Raw genomic sequence first — 19,149 nt, forward strand, 5'->3', positions numbered from 1 at the left:
AGGAGGACTCCTTAATTTAAGAACTCATTTTAACACTTCCCTCTTAATAATCTTAAGCCACCGAAAGATAATTTTCTCCTTTTTTTGGTGTTTTAAAGGCCCAGAATAAGACAGGATTAAATGTATCAAATGTGACTGAGTGTATAAGTAGTACTTTGAGATTCCACAGTTCACCTGTATGTTTGCCTTCTAGCGCCCATAATGTTCATTTTATTTAATTTACAGTAACTGTTAGACCTTCCTTTCTGTAGTACACTGACCCCTTGCTGCCTCCAGGTGGCCCTTCGTGTTGCCTGTGCACACAGAGTAGATGGGCTCTCACTCACCTCACGTGAGCTGCAGTCCCGGTGAAATCAGCCAGTGCTCCACTTTGCACCCTAGGAGGAAGGCTCTCACTTTCTTGCCCTCCCTGCCTTAATAGATTACTGATCTCTGTTCTAATAATCTGTTCAAGTTCCTTGGTCCTAGCTATCTCCATTTCTTTATAAAATGAAGCTGTCCAACATCATGACTGTAAGGTTTAGTGAAATGATGTAAGGCAAGATCTTGGGATAAAAGTTACTGTTCATACATAACATACCTGTTTTTTCTCTCCTGCAGCAAACCAAGAGGAAGCTAGATGATGCCAGCAAACGTTTGGAGTTTCTGTATGATAAACTTAGGGAACAGACAGTAAGTTTGTGGGGAAAAGAAGGATTTATGATAATCATTTATTCCTGGTTGCTAGTAAAATAAGTGTCTCATCAGCACTTGCATGTAATATATAGTATGCTTGGGGGCAAAATGATCGTGACAGTTCATAGAATGGGCTTTTCTCTGTCTAAATCTTACATTTCAGTCACCGGGGATAAGGGGCTAGGGCAGTGTGTGTGTGTGTGTGTGTGTGTGTGTGTGTGTGTGTGTGTGTGAGAGAGAGAGAGAGAGAGACAGAGAGATTAGGAGGGAGAGAGAATTTTTAACCTTTTTTATGACAAAGAGCAGATTTACAAACTGGCCTGTACTGGTCCTACGGTAACTGGCCTTCTACTCATTTTTATATGTCCCTTGAATTAAGAAATCAGGGAGTGGGCAGATACTCTGTTTTCCAGAGACCAAATGTGTAATCTCTTTCATAGTCTAAGACTCTGATCCTTTTCTTTTAGAATAGCTATTGCACAAAGGCAAAGCCAAAGGTAGCCACAAATTGAGCAGATCAATGTGTATAACTATGAAGATGGTTGGCAGTAAGGAGTAAATGCCCTGTGTGTTCTGTTCTCTTGTCCCTCCCAACGTCTCCATTCCTTTCTAGAATTGTTTTGTTTCATTATTGAAAGCACTAGGAGAGAAAAAAAAGAATTGGGACTTTTTCACATTTTTGCATTTTAGCATTTCTCTTCCCTATTCCCCATTCCCCATATCAATGCCATCAGCTAAAAATAACCATTTGTCTCCTGAGAACCAAACCAGAGAAAGTTGATATAACAATGGAAGTGGCGTGGCCCATGGACTGATCCAAAATAAAGTCTTCTCTGAAAAGTATGGACATGTATGCCAAGTAATGACATGGGGGGAAAAAAAAACTAGAGGTCTTATGATTTTAAGAGATGACAGGATTATGAAAAGCAGTTAAGAACTGGCAAATTGAGTACATGATGAGGACTGTTGCCCTCCTAATGGCAGTGGACCAGAAGTGCAAGGTTTCTATTGTCCACAAGGTTTTAGAGTAAATTGGGCCCCTACTTTGAGATGTCATGATTAAGAATCGTGAAACTCCTTCATGTACATAGGAAAAATTTTTAAAGGTGTGAGACAGTTATCTAACATAATTTAGTTATTTCAAATATTTAAGTTATCTAAAATAAAATAATAAGAAAGCTCTTAAGTGGAGAGAGACATTAACATTTCAACTTGGGGAAGGAAATCTGGCTTTTCTGTAAGAAAATACCTGGCTTATCATACATGTATAATTCGTAAATAATCCCTTACATAAATCATTTTGTCATGGTTCTATTTTATAACTTAAGTGTTGGTTGGTCCGAGATTCTTTCTAGAAATGCTCACCATTTTATACATTTTAAAAATAATGTTTATTTCAAGCTCCTCTTAAATATCAGGGTTTAATGTTTATAGAGGGTCTCATGGAAAATTCTTCCTTAATTTAATTCTCTCTCTCAATTCCACCTTTATTTCAGCTTTCACCAACAATCATCAATGGTTTACACAACATCGCAAGGAGCATTGAGACTCGAAACTACTCAGAAGGATTGACCATCCATACGCACATAGTTAGCACCAGCAACTTCAGTGAGACCTCTGCTTTTATGCCAGTTCTCAAAGTTGTTCTCACCCAGGCCAATAAGCTGGGTGTCTAAAGGATGGCTTCACTCTCAGCCACTATTGCCGTTTTTCCAAAGAAACATGTTTTAAAAAACGATAAGATGTGGACCAGTCCTCCTTAGCATGTTTCCATAGCAGCCAGTCAAGAACATTTACATGGTTTCTGCAGATATACTCACCTTAGACCTGCTCAAAACCCTGGTGCTTTCTTTTGTTTTAATCTTTTATTGCCTGTGATGATTTTCCTATTCTGCAAATACTGTATTTCCTGGATTATACATAGTATGCTTTCCTGAAGTATTCTGATAAAATATGGTTTTTGAAACCTCAAGTTTACTTTTTGGAGAAGGAGCCTTTGGTTATGTGTAAAGCAGAGCTGAAACTAAATTTCTTTCATGTCCTCCCTACTTCCTCCGTGTCAATCAGATTAAAGTGTGTAATCCTATTTATGTGTCTGTAGTCTTTTTTTTAAACAGCTACTCACAGTTTAGTTTAATCTCTATTTTTTGTGGCTTTGGCTTCACTTTGGTCCTGAACAAATAACTAAATCTAGAGGCTGCTACATAGATGTTAGCAAATATTAATGAAAAGTGGGATCACTAGTTTTAAGTATCTATAGGAAAAGATTGAGCATTTTCATTCTGTAGGATGCATTGAACTTTTTTCTATTAATAAATGTTTTCAATATTCTGTTTGAGTTTTAAGATGGAATTGTCTCCATTTTATATTTAGAAACTTATTCATCCATTTTTTAAAAGTTACTTATTTTTCTGAGGTTTAAGTTCAGAAAGAAAGCTTTAACTTCTGTCAGCCTCCTGAATCGACATATTTTCAGACAGTATTTTCGTCAAATGATTTTATTGTAATCTGTCTTAAGAACAGTGTGGTAAACAAAAGATAATGGTCCCCATAGAATCTTGAGGAGAATTAGATACTAATAATTTTCGTTGTTTAAGCAATTTTACCTAAGTGAGTTGGAAAACTAGAAGATAAAAAGTGTGACTACTGTGAAGACAGGTGCTGTTTCAAGGACTAAGTGCAGTTCATCAGGCATTTTGCAGCCTAAGTGACACAGTTTGCAAGACCCTCTTAATTTCCTTTGCTGGGATACCCTGCTCACCAGATAAAACCCCTCTTTTAAAAAGAAAAATAGGGACTTCCCTGGTGGTGCAGGGGTTAAGAATCCGCCTGCCAATGCAGGGGACACAGGTTTGAGCCGTGGTCTGTGAAGATCCCACGTGCTGTGGAGCAACTAAGCCTGTGCGCCCCAATTACTGAGCCTGTGCTCTAGAGCCCACGAGCTGCAACTACTGAAACCACGTGCCACAACTACTGAAGCCCGAGTGCCTAGAGCCTGTGCTCCGCAACAAGAAAAGCCACCGCAATGAGAAGCCTGCGTACTGCAACAAAGACTAACCCCCACTGGACTCAACTAGAGAAAGCCCACACACACCAATGAAGACCCAATGCAGCCAAAAAAAAAAAAGACATTAAAAAATAAAAATAGTTTTATAACTAAAAAAGGAGAACCTTGATAACATGTATGAGCATTGGAGACTCACGAGTGGGGTGATATATCAGCTCCCTGGGAGTTTGGTGGTCTGAGTCGGTCCTACGACTCACTGAAGTGGCGACTTGACCTTCTGGACCTGACCCTCGACTGTGGTGTCAGCCCAAGACCCCATCTGAACAGCAGGCTGGCCTCTAGTAATATTTTTGATGTATTGCCCTTATAGTTAGGATTTGTGTTATGGCTGCATGATTACCTTGATGTGACAATGGTATAACTGGCAGCGTTTTACAAAAAAAACATTCCAAAAGATGAGAAACAGGAATAGGTGGCAGTGGAGCCCTGACCAACCGCAAAGATTTTACAAGTATGAGTATAAACAAACGATTTGCCACTGACATCTGAGCAGCTGTTACAAGTGGATGGAGGTAAGAAGACTTGGACCCAAAATAGAGTTTAGTCTTGCAGTATGAAGATAACAGGAGATTATGGGAAGAGAGCAGTTTGTTTTCCTGAAGAAAAGCGAACAAGGAGAGGGGTGCGAGGGAAACTGGTAGGTGGGGCTGGGCGTTGGCTGGGAGACATAGCAGATCCCTGGGACGTGCTTTCTCACACTTCACCTGCTCCTCTCCTCCACTCTGCACGTGACCTTTTGGGCTGGATGGGATGGATGTACCTTAGGCCCCGTCTGAGAAGCTTTATGTGTGTGGGCTGCACGGCTGATGGAGGTGCTGGTTCATTCGAATAGTGTGGCAGCAGGAGAAAGTTGGGAACAACCGCTCTGCATCTGACTGTTGAGAGCCCAACAAGCCTGTATATTCCTTTGGATTCAGAAAATTCCCATGTATGCTGGAGGACGGAAAGATGCAGTAGGATTCCTGGCAACCAGATGTACTCTATTTAACACCTGCCTGAAAGATAAAGGGAGGGATGGTGATCGGTTAACACTTTTCTGATAACCGCTTGTCTCCTGAACCAGATTTGTGTTCACCTAAGAACGACTGCAAGGCCATCTGTTGACTGCTCAGCCATGGTGGAGACTTCATTTGGAATGGACATCTACACATGCACACATACATATATACGTATGCACCCCTCTTTGTCGTTCAACTGCTGCGGTGGCAGCATTCCCAAATGTCACCCCTGACAAATCTATCAGGGTGTTCATCAGATGCTGAAGAAGTCACAGGCAGGTAGCATCTCCAAGTATTCAGTGAAGAAGGACTGCCTATGCACAGAAGCTCTTAACTGTTTCCTCTAACAGATAAATGCTCCAAATCTTTTAACCAAACTAAATTACAAAGAAAAAGTGCTCAAATTAGCTTTATAGTTCCACTTTTCCTGGCACACTGGTTTTACATACATTTCTGTAGCATCTGCTCTGCTCAGGGCTTTGGTGACCATACCATTCACTCAGGCTCATGTTGAGTAGTGCACCTACGAGCTGATTGGGGTCAGACTGTGCCACTCCTAAATTTCCAGCTGTTTGCTTTCTCTCCCCTCTGGGAGATACGGAATGTGTGGGTTTTAGGGTGTTGGGACAGACCTTGAAAAACCTAATAAAATCAAACAAAAGAAAACAGACTTTGGTTTAACCGTGGTGCATGTTTTTTACACTCTGGATTAATGTTTCCAGAGACCTGCTAAAGTATTTACTTAGCAAACAATGTTAGTCACCTAGAATAACTTTGTATAAACATCATTACTCAGTAATGTCTGAGATCATTTTTTTAGTGGAGCTGCACACCCTGTTGATTTTTTTTAGTCCATTTCTTTTTTTTTTAATAGATGTATTTATTTTTGGCTGCGTTGGGTCTTCGTTGCTGTGCGCGGGCCTTCTCTAGTTGCAGCGAGCAGGGGTTGTTGCTCTTCGTTGTGGTGCACAGGCTTCTGATTGCAGTGGCTTCTCGTTGCAGAGCATGGGCTCTAGGCATGCGGGCTTCAGTAGTTGTGGCACGCGGGCTCAGTAGTTGTGGCTCAGTAGTTGTGGTGCATGGGCTTAGTTGCTCTGTGGCATGTGGGATCTTCGCGGACCAGGGCTCAAACCGGTGTCCCCTGCATTGGCAGGTGGATTCTTTTTTTTTTTTTTTAATAGATCTTTATTGGAGTATAATTGTTTAACAATACTGTGTTAGTTTCTGTTGCACAACAAAGAGAATCAGCCATATACATACACATGTCCCCATATACCCTCCCTCTTGAGCCTCCATCCCATCCTCCCTATCCCACCCCTCTAGGTCATCGCAAAGCACCAAGCCCATCTGCCTGTGCTATGCGGCTGCTTCTCACCAGCCAAATGTTTTACATTTGGTAGTGTATATATGTCGATGCTACTCTCAGTTTGCTCCAGCTTCGCCCTCCCACCCCATTTCAAGTCCATTTTCTGTGTCTGCCTTTGTATTCCTGCCCTGCAACTAGGTTCATCAGTACCTTTTTTTTTTTTTTTAGATTCCATATATATGTGTTACCATACAGTATTTGTTTTTCTCTTTCTGACTTCACTCTGTATGACAGACTCTAGGTCCACCCACCTCACTACAAATAACTCAATTTTGTTTCTTTTTATGGCTGAGTAATATTCCATTGTATATATGTGCCACATCTTCTTTATCCATTCATCTGTCAATGGACACTTAGGTTGCTTCCACGTCCTGGCTGTTGTAAATAGTGCTGCAGTGAACATTGGGGTACATGTCTCTTTTTGAATTATGGTTTTCTCAGGGTATATGCCCAGTAGTGGGATTGCTGGGTTGTATGGTAGTTCTATTTTTAGTTTTTAAGGAACCTCCATACTGTTCTCCATAGTGGCTGTATCAATTTACATTCCATGCAAGAGGGTTCCCTTTTCTCCACACCCCCTCCAGCATTTATTGTTTCTAGATTTTTTGATAATGGCCATTCTGACCAGTGTGAGGTGATACCTCATTGTAGTTTTGATTTGCATTTCTCTAATAATTAGTGATGTTGAGCATCTTTTCATGTGCCTCTTGGCCATCTGTATGTCTTCCTTGGAGAAATGTCTATTTAGGTCTTCCACCCATTTTTTAACTGGATTGTTTGGCTTTTTTTGATATTGAGCTCCATGAGCTGTTTGTATATTTTGGAGATTAATCCTGTCTGTTGTTTCATTTGCAAATATTTTCTCCCATTCTGAGGGTTGTCTTTTTGTCTTGTCTATGGTTTCCTTTGCTGTGCAAAAGTTTTTAAGTTTAATTAAGTCAACTGTACTCCAATGTAAAATAAAAATTAAAAAAAAAAAAGAATATCTACGTGTAAAAGAAAAAGCTACTAGAGAGCCCGCTCTATCCCAGTTGCTATAATTACATCTTCACGAGGGACAGTGAAGCAGAGCACCGATCTGAGAGTCAAAGAGCTGGGTTCTAGTGTCTTCTCTGCCACTTACTGTTGGTCAAACCACCCCATTTCCTTTTGCCTCCATTTCTCACCTGTAAAATGAGGGGGTAGGACTAGATGATCTCTAATTTCACTTACAGCTCTGGAAGTCTATGACCCATCTACCTGTCCCACAGTGTCTTTGTATGTTACCTACAAGTCTTCAGAAGGAACCAAAGACAATCTTGGGATAGTACCAAAGCTTTGAAGAAAGATAACAGAAACAACTCAAGCCTATTTATATTTGGATACCTTTTTTCCTCTCGAAGAGTTGATTGATTTTTCTGAAGAACAATCAATGCAGTGCTTTCCTTGGTTGGAAATGAATAGGCGGGCATTTAAGAAATAAGTTTCTAATTGAGGTCTTGGGACAGATATATTTGCTTGGCCTTGAGGTCCTTAAGTAGTGAGTCCCCCTCAGCAATGATAAATATTTCCATGAAATTAACCTTTCTACACACCCGTTCCCCACATCAAGAATATGCTAGGCCTTCCCTGGTGGCGCAGTGGTTAAGAATCCACCTGCCAATGCAGGGGACATGGGTTCGAGCCCTGGTCCAGGAAGATCTCACATGCCGTGGAGCAACTAAGCCCGCACGCCACAACTACTGAGCCCGTGCATCTACAGCCCATGCTCTGCAACAAGAGAAGCCACTGCAATGAGAAGCCTGTGCACCACTATTAAGAGAAGCCCCTGCTCGTCGAAACTAGAGAAAGCCCATGCACATCAACGAAGACCCAACGCAGCGAAAAATAAATTAATTAATTTTAAAAAAAGAATACGCTATATTTGATTACACAGGACACTCAACAATGAATGAGTTTTCCCTCTGGTGCTGCAAATCTGGGTCACTCTTTTGACATTCCTGAACTCTATTGACAAATGCCCTCTCCAAGCTAGAGAACCACAGTGCCTTTGCTTTAAGAGCAGCCCGTGGTAACGGACACAGCAAGAAGAGAAAGAGGTCATTGAAACAGAAACAATGACAGCAGCTAATGCTGAGAAGTAAATAAGAGTTTCTCTATGTTCATCTGCCCTTGGAAACCAAAATAACTATCCTAAAAGAAAATGGGGTGGGTGTTGTCGGAGGACAGGGACGGGAGAGCTGGAAGAGATGTGGGTGAAAACCTCATCAGCACTGTCTTTCTTCTGCCACAACAATAGGGATTGTTCATTCAGAGAGCTGGGATTTGGGAGCAGGGAGAGAGAGTGGGGAGGAGTGTGGACCTTGTTTTGGTTTGTGGACCTCGTTTCTAGGCAGCTGTTGGTCAAAGGGGGATGTGGCGTAGGTACTGACAAATGTTCACGTGTCACGGCTGGGTCGTAAAAAGGAGTGACTCCTCCGTAGCACTGGTTAGCGTCTGTGCATGCACGCCCTGTAGGGATTATTTGATCCCTCTCTGCCTCCCTCCCGGGCTGTGAGTTCCAGGAGCGCAGCCATGCACTCCTCTGTCCGTGGAGCTGAGCTCCGTGCTGGCTTCTAGAGGAGGCGAAATCGATAGATGCTTAAGGAAGGACTCTTGATTGATTCAAACTGAAGATAACTTGGAAAGATGCAGGGGGCAGCATGTCACTGACAGGTGATATCAGAGGCAGGTTTGGGTTGGGTTTTTCACTAAGTAGACCCTCTCCTATCTATGAATTACGAAGTAGGGTCTTCAGATCTGGCTATTTCCAGTGCCCAGTTTCCTGCTGCCAAATTGGAGCACTCTATGAAGAGTGGTCAGGAAATGGGGGAAGAGTCTTAAGCAGTAAGGCTGGGGTTTTGTTAAAAGAAAACCCCTTCCTCTCTTCACATCCAAAGCAATAGACGCATTCCTTTCAGAGGAACAGCTTCCCCTCATCCACTGCTATAAAATCTTAATGGGGAAAATATTCCAATCCATTTAGTACAGAAGCAGAGATGACAACACTCCTGTGATTGAAGGAAGCTGAGAAGACTAAATTTCTAGTATGCCATGGTGTTGCTGTATCTCAAAACCGATCCTCCCATAGTCTTGGAGGCTAACTTCCCAACTTTATGCTCCCCTGAGATCACTCTAATCTAAAGCCTATGAGTGGTTTTCCTACTCTGGGAGCAGAAAGAGGTTTACATTTGAAATTGCTGTCCATGCATCTCATCCAAGAGGCAACCCCCCGTCCTTTAATCTGCAAGAGCTGCAGAGCTCATTCCTTCCTGAGCCAAAGGAGTTGCCTTAAATGATTACCTCTGATAAAGTAGAGCAGGAGATTTTATGTTATTTCATAGTTCCCTTCAGAGCAAACGAATCCTGGTGCAGCCAGAATCCCTTCCTTCAAGGTCTGAATCCCTCTAGCCCACCCAGGGATGCGTTTCTTCCCAGTCTGGGGCCCCCAGAAGCATCCTGGCGTCCTGGCCAGGCAGGTTTCGTAACTGCGTGGAGTCTATCTCTCTGGTATGATTAAAAACCGATAAAATACCAACATTATTCAGCACTTAACTAGGTATCAGACCTCGTCCTGAGCTCTGTTCCTGTGAGGTAAGGGGTATCTCCGTTTATTAGCACATGAAAAAACCGAAGTTTAGATTATTAGGTAAATTGCACAGAGTATTCCCAGCGTGGAGCTGTCTTAATTCTTACATTATGTAGGATGAAATTGAAGATCTAAGAGACTGTCATGGTCCCCAAATCACAGAGTACTCAGACTTGCCAATTCAGAGTGGTGAAGCCAAACTCAAACCCAGGTTTCCAGATGCCAAACCTGGATCATTTTCACAACACTGTAGTTCCTGTAGCCAAAATCTAAATTTCCGTAAGAAAACCACAGGCATGAGAATCACTGTAAATCTCTTACTTCAAGAATGGATCTTTTCTTCCTCTTTCCTTCCTCCCCAGAGCTTGCATTTTCTCCATAAACTCCTTTTTTTTTTTTTAAATTAATTTATTTACTTATTTATTTGGCTGTGCTGGGTCTTAGTTGCGGCATGCAGGACCTAGTTCCCTGACCAGGGATCGAACCAGGGCCGCCTGCATTGGGAGTGCGGAGTCTTACCCACTGGACCACCAGGGAAGTCCCTCCACAAACATTTCTTATACAATTTTTAAAAATCTTGTATTAACCCTTTAGCTAGATACTTTGCCAGGCTCACTCCCATCTCTGAGACGTCTCTGGCACAGCGTTCCAACTGGGAGTTGCTACCAGGTCATTCTATCTTTCAGGGCCTTTTTGCTGCCACCGTCTCCATGAAGGCCTCCTGACCACGCCAGCCCACACACCTCACAAGCAAGTCTCACACACAGTTTTTATAGGTAGTGTTGCCATCCAACACTTTCATCTCCTGTCCTCTTTCTCTCCCTACCTGAAGCAACTTCTACTCCGAGGCACATACTGTTGGCCAGAACCTAGGCATTCTGGCTGTGACGGTTTTCTGCCAGTACATCTCAGAGCTGCCCTTTTGTAGTTTGTGTTTGTAAACTTGTAACTGTTCATTGACATTTGAGAACTGTTACCTGTCCTTGTTTAGGAAGCCTCCCCACAGCCCTTGGGCACCTGGCTCACAATCTTCTCCAGCTAAACCCATATGCCTCCCTGTGGGACTTCAGTCTTCCGTGGAGGTGCTGTCCAGATACCTCAGCCTCCTCAGCTCCAGCGACCGCCACCTCCTATATAACCCTGTGGCCTCACCTTGGAGTTTATCGTTGGAAACTCTTCGACCACCATAGGTCTTAAGTTCCGAATCCCACTCTTGGTGCACAGTGGCCATTGCTTCCTTTATTCTCATTGCCTGACAGATAGAAATCTACCCTTCAGCTTCCTCAAAACCTCAATGCCTTTGCTTCCTCCACTACCTGTGAGTTCTTTGCTTCCTTCTGATCACATTTCCTCCCCCTTTCCCCAGCCTGGACTCCTCACAAACTTCTGTCTCACCAGCACCTCAGTCACCCGGCTCTCTTGTCCTCCCATCAAGCCCCCATCCCCACTTCCATCTGGAGATCCCATCCGACTGCCGAGTGAGGCTGTGTCACCATGACTGTGCAGACTGGCGCCTTACGAGCTTGTGGCTTCCGTTCTTACTTGGGCCCTTAATTTGGCTCTACAACCTTTTAGGGGTCTTGGTCAGCTTCCTCTCTCATTCTGCTCAACAGCTCCTGGAATCTTTCATCACTTTTCCCCAGCTTTCTACCAAATTCCCACTCTGCTTACCTAGCAGGTGATCTGACCTCCCTTCAGAGCAAACCAGCCCTCAATCACAGCACCCTGCCTCACTTTACTGGCTCACTCTGCAAGCTAAATCCGCCCTCATCCTCATTTCCTTCCAGTGTCAAGAAAAAGCTGTCCCTCTCTTCAAAGCTCAGCCAACCATGTGATCACTTGATCCCATCCTGTCTAACCCCCAACCTTAGGAAAATAGTTCCTTCAAGCATCCTCTTTCTTATATTTTTGAACTTTGACCTTTCATTACCATTCCCTAACCCAGCAGATATATTCAGATTCCTCAGAAACACACTCAACTTCACCTCTCTGTCCTTCTCCTCTTCATTGCCAAGCTTCTTGAAAATTAATTTACACAGGTATGCCATGCTTGTCTCCTCCTCCTTAATTCTTTTTTTTTTTTTTGGCCGAGCCGCGCAGCATGTGGGATCTTATATCCCCAACCATGGTTCGAACCTGCCCCCCCTGCACTGGAAGTGCAGGGTTAACCACTGGACCACCAGGGAAGTCCCCCTCCTCCTCCTTATTCTTTTTTTTTTCCTGAGTTGTGTCCTTTATAAGAAACCGGTAACTCACCAGTAACTGTTAAGTACAGTGTTTCCTTGAGTTCTGAGCTGTTCTAGCGTATTAATCAAGCCCAAGGATGGGGTCGTGGGAACCTCCAATCTACAGCTGGTCGATCAGAAGCACAGGTGCCAGCCTGGCCTTGTGATTGGCACCTGAAGTGGGGGCGGTCTTGTGGGACTGAGCCCTTCAAGGGCAGGGTCTGCGCTAACTCCGCGTGGTCAGTGTCAGAACTAAATTGTAGGACACCCAGTTGATGTGCAGAGCGGTGGAGACTGGTTGGTGTGAGGAACCCCCTACATTTGGTGTCGGAAGCGTTGCTGTGCTGGGGTCTCCCGCGGTCTCTCCTTCCTGGGCCCCCAGCAGGTCCGAGCCCCAGGGCTCCTTTCCTTGCTCCAGCTGGGAGATCAGATCTGGTTTGGATCCTGGAACTCCCAGGGAGGCCAGGTTCCTGTATGTCTCCAGCATCACGTCTCTATACAGGGCCCTCTGCCCCGGGTCCAGACGTGCCCCTTCTTCCTGGGTGAAGTGCACAGCCACGTCCCCAAAGGTCAGCAGGCCCTGGGGCCCGGCGGCCGGGGAGCTGCCCGCCATGCCGGCTCCCGGTCCCTCCGAGGCGAGGGCAGAGGGCTGCGGAGAGGAGAGCCGGCAGGGGAGGGCGGCGGGCCCGGGGGGTCCGGACCCAGCCCCGGCCCCTCAGCGGCGTCAGCTACGAGGCTGGCCGGACGGGGGCCTCCCGGGGACGCCGACGCTCTGCTTTGACTTGAGGACCCGGGCGCGCGGGTCAATCCATAATAAAGCAGGGGAGCTGGGTGGGCGCCGCGCGGGCAAGCGGAAAAAGCCCACCCACCACTCCGCCCGGCCTGCCTGGGGCGAGGCTACAGCTCCCGGGCTCCGCGGTTCAGCGGGCTCGGAGCGGCGCCGCGCCGGACTCACCGCCGAAGCCCAAACCTGGAACCCGGCCGCCCCAGCCCGCGCACGGTGGGCGGGGCGGCCCCCGCCCGGCTCCTCCCCCTCTTTGTCTCTCCTCCTCCTTATTCTTAAACACACCTCTGTGTAAGGTCTGTTCCCATCACTCAGTGAAAAGGCCTTGGCAAAGGTCAGCGATGACCTCTGTAGGAAGTGGTCTCTTCATTCCCAGCCTCCCCAGCCTTCCTGTAATATTCGAGGTTGCTCTCCCACACTCTGCTGCTTCTTCCCCATCTCTCATCAGTCCTGCTTTGTCCACACCACTGGCTTCTCTTTCTTTGCTATTCTCACAAATAGCAGTTCACTAGAAGTCTATCCTGAGTCCTTTTCTTACCTTCCCTGGGCAACTGCTTCCACTGCCATGGATTTTACTAAATTAAACTACCACTAAGTTACTCTCTCCATCCTAGACCTTTGCTGGGCTCCAGGCCTATATGTATATTTAACAAATGTTGAATATACTGAATATTTCTTCAGTCCCTTCTCATAAATGATGATCCATGGGATGGTGATGATGATGACTAATATTTCTGGACTCCGTACTACATGCCAGACACTGTTCTAAACTTCAGTCACCATAGAAATACCGTACGGGAGGTACTATCGTCCCCGTTTCACAAAAGTGGTAATAAACACAGTACGATTTAGTATCTCAGTAAGTGACACTGTTTTTCACCTGAATATCCAACCCAGGGACCCAGAAAGAATCCTGTACTTTTTATTTCTCCTCCTTCATTTTCAGTCAAGCATCAAATCCTGTTGGTTCTTCTATTTGAGTTCCTCTGGCTTTATCTTCTCCTCTCTAACACATCTTTTCCAGAATCTGTACCTTTGTCTTACTTCAGACCCTCCTCATCAATCGACCAGACTCTTAAAATGGTGCCCTGACTGCTCTTCTTGCCTTCAGTCTTACCTCTGTCTACCTGCAGTCCAATCATTCTCCACACCTCTTCTAGAGTGGTCCTTCTGAAATGCAAACTTGATCATTTTATTACGCTGCATAAAGCCAGTCAGTGCCTCCCCTCACATGGCTACTTCTGCTGGGCCTGAAAGACACCCACCTACCTTCATGGGCTGCCCACCGCATGACATTTCATCTTCATCTCCCACCATTTCTCTACTTTCACTTCGGATATTCCAGACATCTCTCTGAGTGACAAATGCAAAAGCTTTTGCTCACACTATTTTCTCTGCCTGGGTTGCCCTCCTCCATTTCTTTGTCTAGTAAACTACTCATTCTTCAAAACTGTGCTCTCTAATATGTAGCCAGTAGCCACATGAGGCTAATCTGAATTAAGATGTGCTGTGCTGTAAGTATAAACACTGGATTTTGAAGACAGTGTGTGAAAAAAAGTATAAATGTCCCAGTAATTTTACATTGATTACCCATTGAAAAGATAATATTTTGGATATATTGGGTTAAGTAAAATATTATTAAAATTTATTGTTTCTTTCTATGTGGCTATTAGAAAATTTAAATTTACACAAGTGGCTTGAATTCATGGCATGCATTATATTTCTATTAAACAGTACTTCTTCAAAATCCTTACCCTGTAAACTTAGCTGAAGAGGCAAAAGACTTGTGCACTGAAAACTACAAAATGATGCTAAGAGAAATTAAAGAAGACACAAATAAATGGAAAAACATTCCATGTTCATGGACTGGAGAATTAATATTGTTAAGATGTCAGTACTAACCAAAGTGATCTCCAGATTTAATGCAATCCCTATAAAAACCTCAGTGACATTTTTTGCAGAAACAGAAAAAAACCCATCCTAAAATTCACACGGACTCTCACTGGACCCTAAATAACTAAAATAATCTTGACAAAGAAGAATAAAGTTGGAGGTCTCATACTTCTAGATTTCGAAACTTATTACAAGGCAACAGTAATCAAAACAATGTGGTACTGGCAAAAAGACAGACATATAGACCAATGGAATAAAATAGAAAGTCCAGAAATAAACCCTCAAGTATATGGTCAAATGATCTTCAGCAAGGATGCCAAAACCATTCAGTGGGGAAAGGAGAGTCTTTTCAACAAATAGTGTTTAAAAAACTGGTATCCACATGCAAAAGAATGACATGGACTCTTACCATACACCATATACAAAAGTTAACTCAAAATGGATCAAAGACCTAAACATAAAAGATAAAAACTATAAAACTCTTAGAAGAAAACACAGGGAGAGAGCTTCATTGGATTTGGCAATGATTTCTTGAATATGACACCAAAAGCACAGGGAACAAAAGTAAAAATAGGTAAATTGGACTACATCAATATTTAAAACTTCTAAGCATCAAAACCACAACAGTAAAAAGGCAAACTATGGAATTGGAGAAAATATTTGCAAACCATTTATCTAACAAGGGGTTAAGATCCAGAATATATAAAGAACCCCTGCAACTCAACAACAGAAAACCAAACAACATCTAATTTAAAAATGGGCAAAGACTAGAATAGACATTTCTCCAAAGATGACATGAAAAGCTGCTCAACATTGCTAATCATTAGGGAACTACAAATCAAAACCACAATGAGATATCACCTCACACCCATTAGGATGGCTGTAATCGAAAAAAATAAAAAAACAGAATATAACAAGTGTTAGTGAAGATGTGGAGAAATTGGAACTCTTGTGCACCGTTGGTGGGAATGTAAAATGGTGCAGGTGCTATGGGAAACAGTATAGAAGTTCCAGAAAAAAATTAAATATAGAATTACCATAAAATCTTCTAGGTATATATCCAAAACAATTGAAAGCAGATATAACAGTACATCCATGTTCACAGCAGCATTATTCACAATAGCCAAAAGGTGGAAGTAACCCGAGTGTCCACAGATGGAGTGGACAAGCAAAATGTAGTGTGTGTGTGTGTATATATATATATATATATAGATAGATAGATAGATAGATAGATAGAGAGAGAGAGAGAGAGAGAGAGAGAGAGAGAGGGAGAGAGAGAGAGAGAGGGAGAGAGAGAGAGAGAGGTAAATTACTTGGCCTTAAAAAGGAAGGAGGGCTTCCCTGGTGGCGCAGTGGTTAAGAATCCGCCTGCCAATGCGGGGGACACGGGTTCGAGCCCTGGTCTGGGAAGAACCCACATGCCGCGGAGCAACTGGGCCCGTGAGCCACAACTACTGAGCCTGCGCGTCTGGAGCCTGTGCTCCACAACAAGAGAGGCCGTGATAGTGAGAGGCCCGCGCACCGCGATGAAGAGTGGCCCCCGCTTGCCTCAACTAGAGAAAGCCCTCGCACAGAAACGAAGACCCAACACAGCCAAAAATAATAAATAAATAAATAAATAAATAAATAAATATTTTAAAAAAGGAAATTCTGACGCATGCTACAATATAGATGAAACTTGAAAACATTATGCTAAGTGATGTAAACCAGTCACAAAAAGGCAAATACTATATTATGAGATATCCAGAGTAGTCAAACGCATAGAAACAGTAAGTACCACATGGCGGATGCCAGGGAGTAGGGAGACAGAGAAATGGAGAGTTGTTTGATGTGTATAGATTTTCAGCTTTGCAGGGTGAAACAGTTGTGGAGATTGGTTACATATCCATGTGAATATATTTAACACTATTGAAGTGAACACTTAAAAATGATTAAGATGGTCATTGTTATGTGTATTTTACCACAATTTAAAATTTTTAAAAATCAAGTTCCAAAAAAAAGAAAGAAAAAAAAAAACCCTTACCCAGATATCACCTGCCTCCTCCCCTCTAGTGTGAATTAACTACTCCTTTCTTCATGGCCCCACTTAATTCCTGCACATACCTCTAGTAGCGTCTTATCACATTTTTTGGTAATTCTTTGTTTGACAGTATAAGGGTTACTGTCCCATGAGTGAGATGAATACCCATCCACTTCTAGGGTCTTGACCAGAAGCTAAGAAAATATACTAGGGTCTTTAGTAAGATGGAGAAAAGAGACAGTAGCCCTGACGGCATAATATGCCACAGGGGATATTCAAGACTATACCTTGTATGTGTAGAGGTGTCACTCTGAGGCTAGATCTGGAGGGGCTAATGTCCTTCAGCCATCCTTCTGTAAGCAGCATCTGAAAGGCCTGAAGAGCACGTCCTCCCACCTCCAACAGATGAAAACATCTTCTCTATCATGAGTCCAACCAACTGAAATGATTGGCCACACCCAGTCTGACCTGTTGGCAGGAAGAGAGGAAGATATTCATTTAAGATAGAGCCAAGATGAAGTAGCTTATGTAACAGATAAGGTACTCTGGGGCCACATAAAGAACTGTTTTGCTGCCTCCCCTGAACTCTTTGTATGTACACTTGATGCCTAACAAGAATTTATTTATTTATTTTTTTCTGATAACGGACTGGACCTTCCTGCCCTTCCCAGTTCATAGCCAAGAGGTAACACTTGTTTGATGTGTCTTCCCTCCTAGATGAGGAGCTCCTTTAGGGCATGGACCACACCTTATTCGTCTTCGTATCCCCAGTGTGCACCAGCGCTGGCACATAGCAGGACTGGTGCACACTGCCTGCCCAACAAGTGACTGAATGGTTACAGTGAGGGTGAGGTGAGTCATTACAACAACCCAGAGAGAGGCTTTTGACAGAGCAACTACTCCACCCCTAGAGAAAGGACAGTCTGAATAGAGAACCACAGGGAAGATGTGGGTCTGGTGGCTGTGGGGAGCAGAGGGGGCATGAGAAGAAAAAGTGGTTCGTTATAAAGCCAAGGCTGAGCAGGCTGATGAAGTTTATGCCCTCAAGTCTCATGTTCTGTTGTCTCACTGGTCTAATGACAGGGCCGGCGTTTATCTGGTCGCCGGGCAAGTGTCCCTTCATTCTATAATTTCAGCTCCAACTGAAGCAACACCATAACACTGGCTCAGTGGCCACCATTCCACAAGCCACATACGTTGCTTCAGTTTTAAATTAGGTATTGTTTTTTCTGGCTGATTGGACTGATTCTGGTCTACTAACAATGAGATGCTCATGTATGGCCCTTTCATGTAGTCAGTCCTTGGTAATGTTTTTCCCTCTCTTGTAACGCTGGAAAGGATTCCTAACAAGTTGATCCAAAAATCAGCTTTCTTTGTCAACATAATGGTATCCTTTCAAACTCACATTTATAGACTTTGCAAGCTGGAAAGAAGAATAAAGCTTACTTCCTGGTAAGGAAATTTGTCCCCAGAGGACTGAGTTGGGTCCCAGTGAATTAGAAGTAGAATCCAGAGCCCCTAGCTTCCATTCCTGGCCCCTGTCCTTCTGCTATCCGCCGCAGGTGCAGCCACAGCTGCTTGGGACACGGCCAGCTCACCCTCCTCTGCACTTCGGTGCGATCAGGGCTCCCTCTGGAGAGTTCTAAATTATCCGCGTTGGGAGAAGAGGAATGAGCAGACACGATTCTTCTGAGGTTAAGTTTCCTTGGAACGTTCTGGGTGATGTTTTTCTAAAGCTCCATCTCAACGATGCTGACTTCGAGGCTTAGGAGACAGTCCAGAAACGCAGTAGTTAGCGGAGAATTTGCCACAAACAGCTGCGTGGCTGATGGGCCGCGTAGTGGCGGCGCACTGCTGTATACTAACCAGCCCCCAAACCATTTATTCATCATCTAATAGGCAATATTTGAGTACCTACTGTGTGTCTGGCTGCAAGCTGTCCAATAAGGAGTTGAGCGGCTCGGGGCTTTGTGACCACCTAGAGGGGTGGGATAGGGAGGGTGGGAGGGAGACGCAAGAGGGAGGGGATATGGGGATATATGTATACGTATAGCTGATTCACTTTGTTATACAGCAGCAACTGACACACCACATTGTAAAGCAATTATACTCCAATAAAGGTGTTTTCTAAAAAAAAAAAAAAAAGAGTTGAGCGGCTGCCTGCAACCCGCCGCCCCCCCCCCCCCCCCCCGCCACAGGCCCAAGGAGCCATAAGAACCGGGAGACACAGGGACTTGTGATTCTCAACTCAGATCTGGCCTTAGCTTGTGTTCCGACCTGGGGCAAGTATTGTAAATCCTCCAGCCCGTAGCTTCAAAGCAAAAAGAAGTCTTTTCAAAAGGGAAGGGTATTTCTGGGAACCGGAGAAATACACAACAACAGCTGCAGAAGTGCTGTGAGCCCCTCTGCAGGCTCCCTGACCCGGGAGCCACCGCTCACCCACCCGCGGGCGGAGGCTGCCCGCTGCCTGCCGAGCAGGCTGCCCCGACCGGCCCCGGGGAGCCCGGGCAGCGG

The 19,149-nt window shown here is 44.2% G+C and overlaps 3 protein-coding genes across 52 annotated transcripts in view; 1 reads left to right on the forward strand and 2 right to left on the reverse strand.

The window, feature by feature from the left end:
* The window catches only part of SEC31A (SEC31 homolog A, COPII coat complex component), a 73,514-nt gene extending 70,753 nt beyond the window's left edge, over positions 1-2,761 (forward strand). For all 28 annotated transcript variants that reach the window (XM_082391082.1, XM_082391083.1, XM_082391071.1 and 25 more), the window contains 2 exons: positions 601-672; positions 2,172-2,761. In XM_082391082.1, coding sequence (XP_082247208.1) covers positions 601-672; positions 2,172-2,351 — 252 coding nt within the window. In that variant the 3' untranslated portion in view covers positions 2,352-2,761. The remainder of the gene's footprint in view (positions 1-600; positions 673-2,171) is intronic.
* LOC309628297 (uncharacterized protein) overlaps positions 1-19,149 on the reverse strand; it is a 105,357-nt gene that overhangs the window by 33,659 nt on the left and 52,549 nt on the right. For 6 of the 23 annotated variants that reach the window (XR_014244338.1, XR_014244358.1, XR_014244359.1 and 3 more), the window contains exons 4-5: positions 18,082-18,399; positions 16,923-17,103 (exon numbers count right to left, since the gene is read on the reverse strand). Coding sequence is in view for 2 of the 23 variants with exons in the window: in XM_082391219.1 (XP_082247345.1) it covers positions 4,723-4,737; positions 5,190-5,382; positions 13,840-13,892; positions 13,992-14,075 (345 nt within the window). In the remaining 21 variants the exon portion in view is untranslated. Of the gene's footprint in view, positions 1-580; positions 667-4,502; positions 5,383-13,839; positions 13,893-13,987; positions 14,076-16,922; positions 17,104-18,081; positions 18,400-18,553; positions 19,147-19,149 lie in introns of those variants that run through there. The other 17 variants (XR_014244356.1, XR_014244362.1, XR_014244363.1 and 14 more) reach the window with 12 other exon arrangements.
* On the reverse strand, positions 7,828-12,883 carry LOC309628293 (zinc finger protein 250-like). Its single transcript, XM_082391207.1, has one exon. The coding sequence runs from the start codon at positions 12,549-12,551 to the stop codon at positions 12,165-12,167; it is 387 nt and encodes a 128-aa protein (XP_082247333.1). The 5' UTR covers positions 12,552-12,883; the 3' UTR covers positions 7,828-12,164.

This window comes from Balaenoptera borealis (assembly GCF_965194805.1).
Source record: "Balaenoptera borealis genome assembly, chromosome: 4".
NCBI lineage: Eukaryota > Metazoa > Chordata > Mammalia > Artiodactyla > Balaenopteridae > Balaenoptera > Balaenoptera borealis.

Bases quoted from the DNA above. Each gene is read 5' to 3' on its own strand.
- LOC309628293 (XM_082391207.1), bottom strand. From the start codon at position 12,551: ATGGCGGGCAGCTCCCCGGCCGCCGGGCCCCAGGGCCTGCTGACCTTT.